Source organism: Lissotriton helveticus, chromosome 12, assembly GCF_964261635.1.
Source record: "Lissotriton helveticus chromosome 12, aLisHel1.1, whole genome shotgun sequence".
Lineage (NCBI taxonomy): Eukaryota > Metazoa > Chordata > Amphibia > Caudata > Salamandridae > Lissotriton > Lissotriton helveticus.
This window is the reverse complement of record NC_136073.1, coordinates 750080659-750099092: the sequence shown is the minus strand read 5'-3', so window position 1 is coordinate 750099092 and position 18434 is coordinate 750080659. Positions and strand designations below refer to the sequence as shown.

At 48.8% G+C, this 18434-nt stretch overlaps 1 protein-coding gene across 4 annotated transcripts in view; it reads right to left on the bottom strand.

Annotated features, from left to right (window-relative positions):
- PPOX (protoporphyrinogen oxidase) overlaps positions 1 to 18434 on the bottom strand; it is a 377624-nt gene that overhangs the window by 179125 nt on the left and 180065 nt on the right. For all 4 annotated transcript variants that reach the window (XM_078669168.1, XM_078669170.1, XM_078669169.1 and 1 more), the window contains exon 8: positions 17492 to 17552. In XM_078669168.1, coding sequence (XP_078525294.1) covers positions 17492 to 17552 — 61 coding nt within the window. The remainder of the gene's footprint in view (positions 1 to 17491; positions 17553 to 18434) is intronic.

Genomic DNA, 18434 nt, shown 5'->3' with positions numbered 1-18434 from the left:
TTTGTTTCGATCCCGCTGAAACCTTTTTTGTACACTGGATCGTCCGTGAAACGCGTCGACCACTTTTTGTCCAGCGTCTGGTTACCCCCATTCTTGTTTTGCATTTATTTGGATTCACGAGGGATCTTGTGACAATTACAACTGCAATAATTCGCAAAAATATGAAAAGAAATATTTTGGACTGATTTATTAACCGATGCTTGGACGCACTGTTTTCGTATTATTGTTTTCTTATTATTGTTTTCACTGTTTTGAAAGGATTGTGTATGAATGAATGGCCAAGTGTGCTTGAAATTGTATATTCATATGGTTGTATATATTGTACATAAAACTTTTTGCATTTTGTATTTTGTATTTTCCAAGCACGACAAATAGTGTGCTAAAAAAGAAAAATTATCATTTCACTAAATAAGAATACATTTGTATGTTGTTAAAGACAAATAGGTTGTTTTTGCTTCAATCAAAGCAGCTTTCGTTGGAACTTTGTTGTTGTTGAATTGATATTCCAGTATTGGCTTTTGTTTTGTTTAATAAATTAATGGATCTGCAGCACTGATAGTGCCACCCTCATGAGTAGGTCTGTAACCTTGTCTCAGGCCTGCCATTGCAGTGTCTGTGAGTGCAATTTTAAATTGCCACGTCGACCTGGCAAGTGCACCCACTTGCCAGGCCCAACTCTTCCCTTTTAGTACATGTAAGGAACTCCTACGTTAGGCCCAACATACCCCCATGGGCAGGGTGCAGTGTATGTGAAAGGTAGGAAATGTGCTGGTGTGTTTTGCATGTGAGGATTGTGAAATACTGCCAATTTCTCTTTTCACTATTGCAGGGACATTCTACAAGTGTAACTTCCAATTGGGAACAACTAGAGATTTGGCGTTTGGGCTCTCTGAGCTCAGAATTTAAAAACACATCTTTTAGTAAAGGTGTTTTTTAAATTGTGCGTTTGAAAATTCCACTTTAGGAAGTGGGCACTTTCTATCTTCACCATGTTGTGCCTCTGCCTGCCTGTGGAATCAACATCTGGTTTAGAAAGACAGGGATCTGTTTGTGCATTAACTCTAGACAGTTACACGAAGGGAGTTGAGTGCCCTGAATATCCTGATGGCTCATCACCAGGCTGACGGGCCTTCCTGAGCTAGAGTGGTGGGAGGAAAGGTCACCTGCACTTGAATTGGGCTGTGCCTGGCCTCTCACTATGCTGCCTCCACTCCCCTGGAGTGTGTTTGGAGCCAAGACCAGGCAGAAGAAGAATGTGTGCACTACAAAGACAATCCTTGGAAGAATGGCTACTTTAAAGGCCAAAAGGGGTAGAAGTATTGGACCTAAAACCCCAGACTTTTAGAACACTTATGGATCAAGAGGAACGTGTACCAAGTAGAAGAACAGAAGAGCTGTGAGGAGGAGCACTATTCCTTTACTGTGTGTTGCTTTCAAGGGTTGGCCTGCAGTTGCTGCTTCGGAGTGGAAAAGGACTGGACCTTTGCAGTGTATCTTCCTTGTGAAGTTTCTCCAACTGCTTGTGTGGGCTTGCCTCCTGTTAAGAGATCTCAGGAACAGCCAAGACAAATCTGCAGCATGCCTGTACTCCATTGCTGGGAGTTCTGACCTGCCTTGTCATGCCAAATCCATTTCCGGGCCCTTGGAGGTTGTTCCTGCTGTAAAGACCTGCTTAAAATCATCAAAATCAACGCATCACCCTTCCAGCGCCTGTTCTTCCGACGCAGCACCGCCGTGCAGAAGAAATTTCCACACTACTGCCATGAGGCCCAAATAAATAAATAAATACATAAATTAAAAAAAATCGACGCAGCCCCGGTCAGTGGCCGAAGAAACTGCTACGAGTTCAGCACACTGTCTCTCTAAAGTCCGAGACCCCCGCACTCCAGCAGGTGCTGCTGTATGGCTGAAAGAATACACAAATTGTGGGACCACGGTTTAAGGAATCGACGCAGCACCTGTTTTTGACCTCCAGAACATTTGAATTTTTCAGACGCATCACCCGCGGACCAGAACTGTCTTGGATTCCTATGCACCGCTTTCCCGTACAGTCCAGATTTGACGCAACAATTCTCTTGTGGGCAGCAGAACTGACACATCGCCTCCCGTGGACTCAGGAACTGACACATCACCGTGCTTTCTGACACTTCCTTCCTATGTGGCTGTTTTGCACTGTGGATTTTGACGATTTTGAGGCACTTTGTGTAAAATCACTGGATCCATAGAGTTCTATAGAAAGAATTACTTGAAACCTTTAAAAACTCATACTTTGAGTTTTGTATGTTGCATTTTTGTTGTTTTGGTTTTGTTTGGTTTAGACAAAGATACTTTATTATTATAAACTACTTTGGTGTCCATGTGTAGAGTTTTCATTGTGTTACTGGGTGTGTTATGCACAAATACTTTACAAATAGCCTCAGAGATAAGCCTGATTCCTCGTGCCAAGCTTTCAAGGGGGTAAGCAGGTGTTATCTGGGTGTGTAGCTCCCTTATCCTGACTAGAAGGAAGGGTTGCCTACTTGGACAGGATGCTAGCCAGTCCCAATTAGAAACTTCAATTTCTATCATATTTAAGTGTAGAAGTGGACAATTCTGTGGTAGAAATGGACCCACAAACCTTTTGGCTTGTGCTATAGGAAGTAATAAGGATCGGAAGCATGTAAAGTTGCTGGGGTACGTTTTACTGCTGCCACCGGCATCCTCCAGCTCGTCAGCAGTTCAACTCCCAAGCAGCTGGCAGGAAATTCATCATCGTAATACAGGAACAAGACATAGTGAGGAATGTAAAAGGGAATGGAGGGACCAACAGGTCTAGGTTTTGGGAAGAACATGGGAAGGGAGATATAGATATGTATAAACAGGATAGAAAAGACACTGTACTTATTTGTGTATGCAATAATTAAAATAACGTATGTGATACAGCCATTGCCAAAAACTGAAGTCATAGCTTACAGTAATAGCTACATTTGTGGCAGTTCTATAAAAATATCAGGAAGAAAACATTTTTTCATTAGAAATTTGCCTCTGCCCAATGCTGTCGTAGCTGAATGCCAAGACTGTTGAGTCTTGATTCCATCTCATGCTTCTTTCTTCCACCACCCAACATTTCCTGTCACTTTAGCACAATCTTGCAGTTTCTGTTTCATCCCTACATTCTCTACTTATCTTTCACTTTTTTCCTATCTTTCTGTTGCTCCTTTTTCCCCTTCTTCTGCCTTTCACTACGATGATGAAAAAATAAGCCCTGTTCCCTAGAAAAGAGAGTTGGTGCCTACCTCTTGCAACAAGCTGCGAAAATTACACACTCAAGAGAATGATTAGCATAATCTAAATGGAACAAAAGAATGGAGGCAATCACATCTAACTGCTGAAGGAAGGCCTAAGTGTCTAATGCTAACATTATCACTGATCAAATGAGGCTCTAACCGCCTCCTGTCACAACACACTAATTATGTACTTAAGGAGTAGAGATGCAAGTAGGACTAATAAACTATGAATTAATCTAGCGTGTTCTCTTGTTCTAGTCTAATGTAATTTACTGCATCACACCACTTTTAATGATTCCAACTTTGTACTCTAGTGGGGTCGTGGCCAAGCGCCGTGAGAAATGGCCGCTCTCTAAGGCGGCTCCTTCCGAGAGCACCTCTTCCCAGCAACAACCGCTCTACAAATATCCTGTAACTGGTTTGAAAAATCGGTGAGAAACGCCGGAACTCACCGCGCGCCGAATGAGCCAAGTCACCGCTGATTCCTGCTAGCAGTTCCTGAGTTTGTCCCACTGCACCACTCTGCGGCCCGGCAGCGGTGCTACGCAACACACACTGCGAGGAGGCTTGATTGCTCCGGCCCGTGTGACTGCTCCTGCCGGCGGTGACCGGGCCCTTATCTCCCCGTGGAGCCGGGGATCCCCTTGAACCGGAGCGGTGCCCTTGTGTGAAGGAATGCGGCGTGCAGGACCGGCTGATAGGTAAGATACGCTCTGCGGGACAGGAGGCCGTGCAAGCCTCAGAGTGTTGGCGGCCTGGGCGCCCCCTGTGGTGCCGGGTACCGCAGTCACCAGGGTAGCAAGGCGCCCGCTGGCCCGGGAGCCAACAATTGGGCCCCGGGGAAAGACGTGTTGCAGAGGGTCATTGGGACAGGCTGGCCTAATCCTGTGTGCTGCCTGCCAATCACCTGAAGGAGCGAAATGGATTGAGACAGCCCCCTGCCGCCCCTTGTCTCCTGGGACCCCCTTGTTGTTGCCCTGAGTGGGAGGGGCCCCATCTTATGCCCATGGCGCACTTAGAGACTGTCGCTGCTAGCTGGGGTGCACAGAGGGGAATTCCCCCCCTTTTTGAAGCGAAGAAGGAAGTAACCAGGAGGCCTTGCAGCCGAATGGGGGTCTGAGCCAGTAACGACGGGACACTGATAGAAGGGACTGGGCCACCGTCACACTCACCGCGCTACTGCCGTAATTGCCACTCAGTCCAGTCTGGGGCTGTGGAACTGCGGAAGGCTTGAGTGCTTGCCCCTTGGGGAGTGGTGCACGGGATGGTGGTAGTTGTCTCGGCCTTGGTGGCTCACGGCCCATGGCGGCACACCTTGTCCCGCGGAAGAAGCAGTACCATTGCCCGGTGCCGGTCCCTGGTGGTGCAGAGTGATCTTGATCTTTTTCCTCCGAGGCACGCGCTACCCAAGGCGTCCTCGCTATGGCTGGAGGTTGTAGTTCCAAGACGGCGGTCCAGGCCAAACTAAATAAGTATGCGTGGGACAGGGGCCCAAGTGCAAGCCCGACAGGAGGTACGGCAACTTCAGAAAAGCACCAGTCTGGAGAGGAGGCGAAAGAACCTACGCTGCAAGACATTCTCACCAACAATTACGACCATTAGCACATCGCTGGAGTTGCAAATCGATTCAGTGTCCACGGAAGTCTCCCTCATCCGGGCGGATATGGGAGCCTAAAAGAGGTCGAAATAAAGGCAAGATCCTTGGTTGACGACACCTCCGAACTATAGCGCAAGATGGACGATCTTCAGGCCCACACCACCAAATTAGAAGCGCAGCTGGATGACTATGATGGGCGCTCTAGACACAATAACGTCCGCATCTTGGGGGTTCCGGAAAGGGTGGAGGTGCCGGCAGCAGACTTGTTTGTGGAAAAATTGGTTACCACCTACCTTAAACCAAACGGTCTGTCCAATTTCTTCTCCGTGGAACGCGCGCACCGGGTCCCGGGCGACAGACCGAAACCGCCCCCCCCCCCCCCCCCCTGCCTCTTCTGGTTTGGATTTTCAATTTTAGAGATAGAGACACCATCCTACAGGCAGCCCGATCTGCGCCCCCATTGAAATTCCATAACAGTCGAATCACCTTTTTTCCGGACTTCACCCTCGGGGTGCAGCAGCAGTGGCGCAGATTTCTCGATATCAAGAAGTCACTTTGAGAGAGAGATCTGAAATACGCTATACTTTTCCTGGCCAAGCTGAGGGTGGAATCCAACGGAAAGGCTTGGTTCTCCGCCACCCCAAGGAGGCCTGGGACTGGTTGGACGATTGGCACGTTGCAGGTCGCAGGGGTAACTGAGTCCGGGAGGCGAGGAACGAGAGGGGAACTGAAGATTTCGGTAGGGGCTCCCCGGCTGGCGAACAGGAGGCGGCAACAGGAGGGTCTGAATAACCGGTCCGTAAGTTGCCTTTATCATGGGGGGAGATTTGCCTCTTTGCCGATTGGCTGGGATGGAATTCCTGCTCTCTTAGAGCTTAAACTCCTTGTGGAACTGTTGTTCTGAGACTTCTTCGTAATGGACACACTGTAAAGTGGACACTGAGTCATTGTTGTAAGCCCTTATCTCGAGTCCATAATATGTCTACCAGTTACCATGGTCTTTGGGACGGGAAACATCCTTTACAACGCAACTTTTACCAGGCAGTGCCTTTACGACGCAACTTTTACAACGCAAACCATTACAACGCATTGCGCTGGGGGGCGCTCTAGGATAGGGAATAGGTTTAATTTACTATCCAACACCTTCCCTACTATCCACGGGGACTGGAGTTGGAATAGTAAATTAAACTATTCACTATCCAGCGCCCCAAAGCACTATGCGTTGTAAAGGCATGCGTTCTAAAAACAGCGTTGTAAAGGCATGCGATGTAAAAGCATGCGTTGTAATGTCATACATCCCTTTGGGACGGGTGCCCAGTTGGACGCACGCACCCACAAGTTTAAGGGTTGGGCGATGGGCACTCTGCAAGTTTTGGGTGGGCAGGAGGTTTGACACCGCCATGAAGGGAGGCAGGGAGGGCAGTTCCGTTTATCATATTTGGGGTGTTGGGTTCCTGTGCCAAGTGTCGATCCGTTGTGACTCAATGCCAGATCACTATTCTGGTTGTTCTCTCTGACACAGGTGAGGAGTGGTGTGGGGGGGTTTGTTTAGTTTTGTTTTGTATTTTTTAAGTGTGACGAATATGTGTGCAATCGAGAGTTGACAGCCACTATGCAACTGTTTTGTGCTACTGAACCAGATAGTGGAGGTGGTTTTGTTCTACCGACGCAGCCTGACAATACCTGGGGGAGGTGCCATTTGTGCTCCTGCTACTCGACTCTAGACAATGGGTGAAAAAGTAGCTTGCCTTGGGCTAAATTGTTGTCCTGGAACGTTAACGGGCTGGGGGACAAGATCAAGCAGGGGATGGTCCTGCAGTTCCTCAAGCGTCACTCCCCAGACCTTGTCCTCTTTCAGGAAACACACTTGCAAGGTAACGCATGCAAAGCCACGACTAGGTGGGGTTTCAAATTAGTGGCCCACTCGGCGTTTGGGTCTGGCTCCCGGGGAGTGGGAGTGATGGTGTGGAAGTTGTTTCCATGGTGATAGATAAAGTCCATACAGACAACCTCAGCAGGTTCGCTGTCCTCACTGGAACTTGGGAGGGGAAAACATGGATTTGCAGGCCCAGACTTTTAGGGATCGGACTGATTTCCTCCTAGCACTACCGGAGGGCAGACTATGGATCGGGACGACTTTCACTCGCTTGTCTCAGATGCGATGGATCGATGGCCCCAGAGGGTTTTACCGCCCTCTCGAACACAGATCCACGGCTTCCTTAGAGCCTTGGGCCTGGTTGATGTTTGGCAGAGACTGCACCACAATGAGCAACAGTACATGTATTATTCAGGTGCCCATCGCAGTATATCTAGAATAGACTATGTCCTAGCATTAGAACACCAAGTCGTTAGCGTCAAAGAAATTCAACACTTAGCCAGAGGCATCTCTGATCATTCTCGGATACTTTGTCAGCTTGAAGTTGGGGAACCTATGGTAGGCCACATGGCCCCGATTAATCTCTGGTACCCCAAGAATCCCCAACTCAGTAAAAAAATATTGAGCGACTCTGAGCTATATTTCCAGGAAAATGAAGGGTCAGTTGAGTCCCCGGTGGTGCTATGGGAGGCTTATAAAACCGTTATCCGGGGGGTAGCCTTGCGCTGCACTGAACCGACTAGAGGGGGAAATTTTGCAACTAGAGGAGACGCTGAGGGAGAGGGATGAGGGTGAGGCACATCAGCAACTCTGTATTAAAAATAAGGAGAACGCCGACCTTGCAACAAAAACTGCCTAGCTGTATCATAGAGCCACGCTTAGCAGAATATACGATGTCGGTGATAAAGCAGGTCAGTTGCTGGCTTGGTTAGACAGATGGGAGCAGGCACACCAGGTGGTGAATGAGATGGTGAATGAGATTGAGATTAGCTCTGACGCCCACCTAACAGCCCCTCAAGACATAGCAGTTGCATTTGGGCAATATTATCAGTCCATTTACACAGCGCAAACTCCGCACTCGGAGGAGGAGGCTGCCTCCTTTTTGAGGGACCTTTGACTGCCGTCCCTTACAGAGGAAGAACACCTTGAACTTGATCTAGAAATTACGGACATTGAGGTGGGGAAACCTATCCACGATTTGCAGGGTGGGAAAGCGACTGCCTTAATGGATTACCAATAGAACTATTTAAACTCACTTCAAGTAAAATCGCACTGCATCTTACTAGCATGTTCTTGACAACCAAAGAACAGGGACTACTACAGGTTGACCAACAACTAACTAACATTGTTGTTATTCACAAAGAGGGCAAGCCAAAGCACAAATGCTCCTCTTACAGACCAATTTAGCTGTTGAATGGAGAACCTAAGATCTTGGCAAAAATCCTGGCCTCCCAACTGCTGCAGGTCATTACCCGCCTGGTCCAACCGGACCAGTCGGAGTTCATGCCCGAAAGGAACACCGCCCGCAACCTGCACCGACTTCACAGTGAGCTCGGTTGAGTGGAAACGATAGAGGAGGATGCAGTAGTTGAGTCACTAGACGCCGCTGCTGCCTTTGACACCATTGAATGGCCCTTTATGTTTGCCGTATTGAGGGGGGCGTGGCCTGACGCCGAACATGGCGGACGTGAGCTGAGAGAGCTCCGTCTGCCGCCCGGACATTTAGCAGATTATCCTGTAAGGCTGTGAGCCCTGGTGCCCCCAAACGACGTGGGAGCCTGGCGGAGGCCCCCCTCTATACTGCCGGTGTCAGTGAGCGCCACTCTAACGCCCCTAGTCCCGTAGCCTACGGAATACGCAGTGAGGCCTGTGCCGCCACCAGACGCGGCGGCTTAAAGTGCAGGCAAAACCAGATGGACGGAACCACGCAATACGGGGTCTGGGGCCGCCGGAGGAGAAACGCATGCTGAATGTGGCCTGAGACGTAGGGGTACGGATACTAGCAGACTGCCTAACGCTGCTGGCGATTGCGAGGCCCAGCTGAGGGAGGAGAGAGGTGAAAAGGATCGCGAGCGCTGTGAAGGCGGAGGCGGAGCGGCTCTTGACTACTGACGAGGTCCCTGAGGATCCCAGTGGTGATAAACAGAGAAGCGGGGATTGACAGGCAGCCGCCTGGTGCCCCCGGCGACCCCACGGGGGAGGTCAGACAATACCCAAAACAGCACGGAGGCAAACACCGACCCTACTGATTACACAAAATTGTGGCTAGTTAATGGTGAGTGCCCCCGGGGGATCACTGTGGAAAAGAGTGTCATACTGTCGCACCGTAAGACACACGCAGAGAGGACCCAATGAGTGCAAGGACTGTCGGAACCCGAGAGGAGAGTGCGCCATATACATCTGCCCCGAGACGCACCGATCCCCTGATGGCACTGGATAGAGCGTGATACCCCCAACAGCATCCGGAAAAGGCAGCCAGCACCTCCTTGATGTAATGCCATGCCGGGACCTGCCTGAGGATTTCCGTAACCATGCCTCGCTGCACCTGAAGAACTCTGGGGCACAATTCTTTACTGTTAGCTGATGAGGGGCGCACAGTGTGACCCCAAACTTGGCCTGCTATTTTACATCTCCTCCCTGGCAGTGAGCAAGGTATTGTCCCACTACTTTCTAGGACAGGATAGCCCCACTAGCTGCAACTGCGGAAACGAGCGGACACAATACTATTACACCAGAGCAGGCTGGAGCAGCGACGGGGGGTGACTCTATGAAGCGACATGGGACGCACGAAAGCCAAATCGGTGGATGCTCCGCCAGGGACCACCACGCAGTCCACGGACTCGGAAGACCCGATGGGCTCACTGGGCAGTGATGTGATCCCACCCACAGGGATGGACCCACGAGATGCTAAGCCTGACCTTATTTTACAGGAAATTAGAGCCTCTCACGAAGCTAGAATTGCGCATGGATGCTATGTCAACGGGACCGAGTCTCCTGAAGGCCGACCACAACAAACTGGCGGAAAAGGTAACGGCCCATAAACTAGCATTGGAAGACTTGATCGCACAGCAAACTGAACACTCCACGCGCTTGGAGGTATTAACGCGCCAGGTCAAGGGGTTGCAGGAAAGAGCAGATGATGCGGAAGGGAGGTCCCGGCGCAACAATGTGCGAATATTGGGCATCCCGGAACGCAGCGAGGGGTCCAACCCTACGCAATTTGTAGAGGACTGGCTTCGAAATGTGGTCCCCCCGAGGCTCTCACGCCTCTGTATAGCGTGGAGCGTGCTCACCGTGTGCCTTCGAGACCGCCCCGACTGGGAGCGCCTACCCGCCCCCTGATTGCACGTCTTCTCAACTATAAGGATCGGGACGCGATTCTTAAAGCCGCAAGGGAAAAGGCGCCAGTGATTTACAACAACAGACCGGTGTCGCTATACCCGGATTTCACCCCAACAGTCCAGCGAGCTAGAGCAACGTTCATGGGAGTTAAACGCCGCCTCAGTGACCGCAACATCAAATACGCCCTACTGTTCCCAGCAAGGTTGAAGATTATGTATGAACAGAAAACTTATTTCTTTGATTCCTCGGAAGGGGCGGCCGAATGGGTAGAGGTTACCCTCACACCTACCACGACGCAAGATCCACTGGCTTACCCACGCTCGGGCCGATCTGTCATGGCGGAAAGATCTGGCGAATCTAGGCAAGACCCCCCACCGAAGGGCAACGCATCAACACATGCACCGGCGCCGGAGCAGCGGACGTCTGAGCGAGAAAGCGCAATCCTCACAGTGGAGGCCCTAGCGGCACACGATGCAGGAAGCCGTACCCATGTGACTCACATACCAAGCGATCGAACTACATCTTCTACATCGGATGCTAGCCAACAACTGTTTCCGAACATTACTGCCCAGATGGCGAATGACTTTTAATTACTGATGAGGGATGAGCCTAGGTGGTAACGTATAACATGGAACAATTTGATAATGATCACTGTGGGGGCACTTTGGCTACTAGAATGTTTTTGTATATCGGGCACCCTTGCTAATTAGTCTTAGCAATGTACTTAACTGTATAGATGCAGGCACTTGAGTACCCCATATGTGCGACAGCAGTTTTGTGTTTAGTTTCATTAACCCCAGTTGGGTTACTAATTTAAGTTTGGTCCCTTCTAGTTGTGGGGAGGGAACCTGGTATTGAGTAGTTCATATGGTACACATCGCCTTGTCTAATAGTGAAATTTCCTGGGATGGCTTGAATGTATGTAGGGTGTGGATAAAAGGACATTGCTGTGATGTCGACGCATAACACCTATATCTTATGCACATGGAATGTGCGCGGTTTAGGATCAATACACAAGCGCCATAGAGTACTAGCGTAACTGAACAGGCGTAGGGCTTCTATCGTGTATCTGCAAGAGACCCATCGTAGCGCGGCCGAAGCGTCTAAACTTCATAAGAAATGGAAGGGCCAGATATTTGCTACCATGTACTCTGCTTTTTCTAGAGGCGCTGCGATCTGGCTGAGAAGCAATGTCCCCTTTAAACTGCTGGAGCAGCGTATAGATCAAGCGGGTCGCTATGTATTGCTACGGGGGCTGCTAGATGGCCAACAAGTGGTGTTGGGATGTATTTACGCCCCTAATGTAGATCAAGCGCGCTTTTTAGAAACCCACAGTGGGGTTTTGGCGGACTGGTCAGATTACCACTGGCTGTTAGGGGGAGATTATAATGCAGTTTTGGACATCTCCCTAGACCGATCACACCCCCCACTACACGCTGCGGACAGTAGAAAACAGGCGGAAGCACTGGCGAGTTGGGTACGGGGTTGGGGATTATGTGATGCATGGAGGTGTAAGAATGAGGGACACAGAGAATACACTTATTATTCACCCCCGCATAAACTGCACACCAGAATCGACCGTATTGTCTGCTCTGCTGCGTTGATGAGCTCTGTCATTGCTGTGACACACATGGGGAAAACATTGTCTGACCATAACCCCGTAGAGATGAATATACAATGGGGGAAAATTCCGACCCCTATCCCAACATGGCGGCTGCAGCCGGACATGCTTGAGGACTCTGTTTTTAGATCAACACTCTCGGAGGCGATCGATACATACTTTGAACGTAATGTAGGCGTGGCCAGTACCCGCCAACTTGAGTGGGATCCATTCAAAGTGACGATTAGGGGCACGGCTATTGGCACCAAAGTTGGGGCGCGTCGATCGGTACTGGACAAACTGAAGGAAGTAGAGGACAAGATCATGCAACTAGAAGGGGAGGCGGCGGGCACCAATGACCGCCTTACACAATTACAGGAAGCCAATATATGTTATGTGGAGCTTCTGTAAGACCTCTGTGTAATTGACTTACGACTATACACGGCCAGGCAACATACTCAGGCTGACAGATCAGGCCCCTTACTTGCACGTATAATCCGTGACGTCCCAGCTATTATACCTATAACGACGGTACAGGACTGTAATGGAAGAATGGCCATTACACAAATAGCAGTTAATACGGCATTCCAGGATTATTATGACCAGCTCTATGATCCGCCACTGCAGATGGCAGACGCTCAATTAGATGCTTTCTTTGAGGGACTTTTCGAACGGCAGTTAACACAAGACCAGAAAGAAGATTGGCCCGCCCTATCACGATAGCAGAGATACGCTGCGCTATTAAAGCACTACTGCACAACAAAGCTCCCGGGACCGACGGTCTCCCCGCGGAGTTTTATGGTACATACATTGACCTTCTAGCCCCACATCTACTGACGTTATTCCAAGAGTCGTTGACGACACATGCGCTCCCGCACTCGACGCTACAGGCGCTCATAGTCTCCTTTTTAAAGCCAGGAAGGGAAGCCATGTATATGCACAATTACAGACCGCTGTCGCTTTTAAGCTCTGATTACAAGATTCTCAGTATGTTACTAGCCATGCGCCTGAACAAATATATACCGCAGCTTATACACACGGATCAATGCAGATTTGTGCCTGGGAGGAGCACAGTGCTCAATTTACGGCGATTATACCAGATAATGTTGGATACTGAGGTTATGGGCAGCAAAGAAGGTTGCATCTCACTAGATTTGAAGCAAGCCTTCGACTCCTTGCGATGGGACTATATGTTCACCGCCCTGGCACGATTCGGTGTGCCCTTAGAATATCTGTCGTGGGTGCAACTTTTATACACAGACCAGACGGCGCGCGCACGTACGGGAAGCTGTATATCTGCCCCATTTTGCATAGCAAGAGGCACGCGACAGGGCTGCCTGCTGTCCCCCTTGCTGTTTATCCTGGCATTGGAACCCCTATTGCAAAGAATGGTGTCCGACACGTAGTCTCGGCATATGCTGATGACATCATCTTATACATTAATGACATGTCTGCCGCACTGGACCCTCTACCGACCATCTTCGATTCCTTTAAAGGGATATCGGGACTTACTATTAATGCATTCAAGTCGTATGGTTATCACTTCAATGTTAATGTTGGAGGAGACCAGATAAGCTTTGCCCCTCACACGGTCTGTATAGCCCCAGACACTTTCAAATATTTAGGGATTAATGTATATCGCAACAAGAGGGATCTTCTAGATGGTACCTTAGGTCGTGCAATAATGTCCCTCAAGACGCAAGTTCAATTCTGGACTGCACTACCCTTATCCATTGCGGGAAGGATAGCTATCACCAAGATGGTAGTCCTACTGCACTTAATATATTATTTCACGAACCTCCCTATCCTTGTCCCAGTGCGCATTTTTCAGCTTCTCAACATCCTTCTTATAGACCTTATCTGGAGCACGGGGAGACGACGTGTTGGATTAGCTAAGCTACAGCTGCCCACTACCCAAGGTGGCATGGGAGTCCCTGATATGCATGCTTACAGCTATGCCAGCCAGCTGCAGTGGCTAGCCTATTGGCTGGCAGGGCGTAACTTGCATGAGATTGATATGGTCCCAGCTGATAAAGATAGAGGACTCATACATAGGTTACTGCTTCCCGGGGCTGCTCTTCCCCGCTCTATGCCGCACTTACTACGCTTGGCAATCACCTGCTGGCGAAGCGCCACGAGATATACAGGTAGATCACCGCCTTATGCGCCTACTTTGCCTCTTCTTGGTCTACCCACTAGGTCTGGGGTCCTCACTACTCACGCACTGCAGCAATGGGCTGATGCAGGAGTCACAACATTAGGAGACTTCTTTATTGATGGGCAACTAATGTCCCACACGGAGTTTGTAGACCTGCATCACACTACGGATGCATTATTTTTATTGCATGCCCATGTTGTGCACTATATACGCGCTACCTGGACACGCACTGGAACTGAAACTCACACGAATTCGCTCCTTACACTGCAATACTTAATGGGCAATGGGGGGCGCTTGACAAAAAGGCTTACGCATGGTATACGTATCGAACGAGCGATTACCCTGCAACCCTTACGCACTAAGTGGGAAGGAGATATGAATAGAGATTTTACTGACAAGGAATGGGAGCGAGTTTCAAAATATCCCAGACAAGTATCGCGTAACTCCAAATTCAAGTTTATACAATTAATGATCCTACACAGGGCGTACCTCACCCCTCGTCGATTGCACGCTATGTACCCGGATGCTGCAGACACGTGTCCGAGAGGCCATATATCCGATACGGGCTTAGTACATATGCTGTGGTCCTGTCCTAAACTGGGGTACTACTGGAATACGATCCGTAAAGTGCTGGCAGTAATCGTCCCACGAAGACCCTATGACAATCCAGATTACTGCCTATTGGGCCTGGGCACTAGGGAAAGAAAGAAGAACCCATCCTCTAGATTTATTAACATGGCCCTACTCCTTGCTAAGAGAACAGTTACGGCACGTTGGAAATCCGCTAGACCCCCACACCCGGAGGACTGGCACAACGAGGTGCTGAAATGGGGAAAGGCTGAGGGAGCCGAGTTACAGCGGGAGGAATATAGGGGACTGAGAAAGACGCCTATATTGTCAGATTGGCAGATGCTGTTGTTAGAATTTGATAATAAAGGTCCCTCCTTATAGAGAACTTTTGCCTCCTATGGTCAGGACGACAATTTTAATGCCTCTCACTTTAACATCGCAATGCCCTACCCTTTGAAGTTGCGCAGGTCGGGAACGACTCAGGCTGCACACACCAATACAAGCTGGAAGACACACACAATGTTGCTGCAACAGCACATAATACTTTACTAGCACATACATCAAGCCGACATATGCGTATTAATGACAAAGTGTGAATGTACCAGGGGGGGGGGGGGGAAATGGGGGAAGTAAAGTTGTTTTTACAAGTTTTATAATAATCTGTTATGACAGAACCTTTGTGCACTGTTTCTGTGAAGTATGCATGTGGATATTTGCCGCAAAAGATGGAACTAGCAGTGATATTTGTATGTATTGCAGATTTCTGATACAGTATAATGTACCATGCTTGATTTCATTTATTGTTTCTCTGGAACAGATAATCCTCGGTAAAGCCCAAGATTGATTACTTCACTGATTTTGTGTTACATATTGAGACGAGAAAAAAAAATGTTTGCCGTGCTTCGTAAACTGGGAATGAGACCGGAATTTATTGGGTGGGTTTGACTTCTCTACCATAAACCTCTGGCCCGGGTAGCAGTCAATAATAGGACTTCCTCCACCTTTGTTCTTAGCCGCGGCTCCAGGCAGGGATGCCCTTTGACCCCACTTCTTTTCGCCCTGACACGCGAGCCACTGACTATGTGGATCCATACCGATCCCGTTCTCGGAGGCCGTAAATGGGCTCTGGGATGGGAGGATCGCATTTCATTGTGTGCAGATGACATCTTGCTCCACTTGGCTTCGCCAGCTGCCTCCCTCAACGTGGTTCTTGACATCGTTCGGGTCTTGTGCCAGATACAGGATCAACTGGTCCAAGTCGGAGATCTACTCCTTAGCGGGAGACTACCTCCGTTCCTGCGCAGACTGCTACTGGTCAAAGCAGTCGACAGTTTCAAGTACCTGGGGATTAGGGTCTCCAAGGATCCCAGTAGATTCTGTTAACTAAATCTCCTGCCGCTTTTGACATGTCTCAAATCAGACGTCAGGCACTGGAAGACGCTCCCTCTCTCTCTACTAGGTTGTGCTGCCCTCTTTAAAATGATGTCCCTTCCCCGCTTTCTTTACACCTTGCAAAACACCCCAAACTATGTCAGCCCCTTGTATTTCAAAGAAATTGACTGACTCCTGCGAGACCTGCTATGGGAGAGTAGGCCCCCGCGCATAGCTCTCCACAAACTTACACGAGGAAGGTTCAATAGGGAATTCGGGTTACCGGATATAAAGCGCTACTATTGGGCCTCTCACCTTGCAGCTATTAATCTATGCATGTACAGACCCCAGGGTGACCCAGCCTTTCAGATGGACAGGTGGTAAGCAATCTATGCGCGCGGGCTGGGCCCCAACTTGACGGGACCCACTGTGCACCCAATACAAATATGGAAGACTGTCTTGCAAAGTCTGAGGTGGGAAGGCAGGATCACGTAGGCCACGTCGCTCTGGCGATGCAACCAACTAGGACGCTTGATTCGCTCGAAGGGCTTTGATCGGTGGCATCTTATTGGAATCTCCAGGGTGGGAGACCTGTGGAGGTCCAGGGATGGGGTCATGTTTGACTAGCTGCAACAGGACTATGAAACGGCGCGATCTGAACATTTTAGATACCTGCAAATTAGGCATGCCCTACTTGAAAAACTCCCCAGAGGAGAACCGCTCCCTGAATCCTCTCCATTGGAAGACAGAGTGCTAGATGAGGACCTGCCGGAAAAAGCCAGATCGCTCATTTATAAAAAGCTGATAAATAACTTGCCGGACCCACTGGACACTCCGAGTGATAAGTGGGACCATGATCTGGCTGGTCTGGATGATGATGAATGGTTAGCGGCGATGGCTTCTCATCGCGAGGTGGCCAGCTCTTCTAGGTTGTGTTTAGTGCAGCTCAAGATCCTGCATAGATCGTACCTTGCCAGATCAGTCCTGGTCCGAATGGGGTACAGCTCTGATGAGTCTTGCACTAGACGATGTGGACAGGTAGGAACATTCATACATATGATTTGGGAATGCACTGTTATTCAAATATATTGGGCGGGAATTGTGGGACTTATGGAAAGTGTAATGGGCCAAAAGATTGATGAAATATAAAACTAGTTCTCCTGAACGGCTGGGGGCCAACGGACCTTAACGCCAAAGGGCGCCTGTGGGTTACCTTGGGACTGATGGTAGCGAAACGAAACATAGTAAGGCTTTGAAAGGCCCAGGAACCGCCGACTAGTGGATTGGAGCAAGGATATGGACTGGTGCATGGTCACTGAGAAAATGTATGTTGCTAGATGGTGGCCCAACAAGTGGACACAGATCTGAGATAGCTGGAACACATATAGGGGGGTGGGATCTGCGAACCCCCTTTGTCCAAGGATGATACCATTGCACAACGACTAAGCACGCTAAAACTGTAATAAATATGGCTGATGTTACTCGTGGGAGGTGCACCTCCTCTGGCACTTACTTGCAGTATCACTACGACAATATGTGGTTGTAATGATTGTTGTCTATTTGTCACACCTAATTTCAATAAAAAAGATTTATTAACATTTTTTTTTAAATGTGTCCTCTAGTTCCACTTTCTACTAGCTATTATTAGTGAACAACAGGACTCATTAACAATTTTAAACCTGGATATGCCAGGAGCCCAGGTGATGCCTACCTTTGGCTGGCATTGCACTGATGATGTGATCGGCTCTCACACTTCCACTTGGCAACATGACCTGGTAAAAAGGAAGCACACACTTATGAAGGCTGGGGTATAACAGTACACAACCATAACCTACAGACAGAAGTCACCAGCCACATCCCAGCTGTCCACAATAATATTCCTTTCACTAGAGCAGGTCCAGACTGGGGAATAACATATTCACCTTCATTTCTCTTTTTACTCGATTTGTGCTATACAGATTTTAAGTACTTGTCAGAGGGAAAGATGACAAACTAAAAACAGATCTTGGAGGTTAAATGGGAAACAATGTATAGAGATGAAACAGTAAACAAGTGAGTGAGGTGAGTGAGTGGCTGGTCAACTGTAGCTAACCCCAGTTAGAAACAATGTAGGTCTACGCATCTATAGCTTGCAGGAGCAGAACTCTACTTTAAGGATAAGGTGACCATCGCTATCAATAGGAATTAATGCATTTGTCATACATCACAAATGTCCATGCCATCAAGACCACTAAAAAAATCAAACAGATTGTTAGAAATGGGGGTCTTTAGTTGGAAGGTTGTTACATTGTCCAAGTAGTGACCCTTCTTCCTGGTCAGGCTAAGGAAGATACACTACAGAAATAACCCCCACTCACCCCCTTGGTAGTTTGGCATGAGCAGTCAGGCTTATCTCAGAGGAATTGTGTAAAACATTTGCACATAACCAGCAGTAATATAGAGAAAACACTGCAAAAAGACACCAGACCAGTTTTAGAAAAATATCCAATATATTATCTGTGCAAAACAAGACCAAAAACGATCAAAATTCACCATACAGTTCTTAGAAATTTCAAAAAGCAAAAATAGACCTAAAATACAGCTCCTTGTAGTCAATGGTTCCGTTCCTTGGCTATTGCGGCACTCTGAACAACAAATGAAACAGTTCTGGCTGA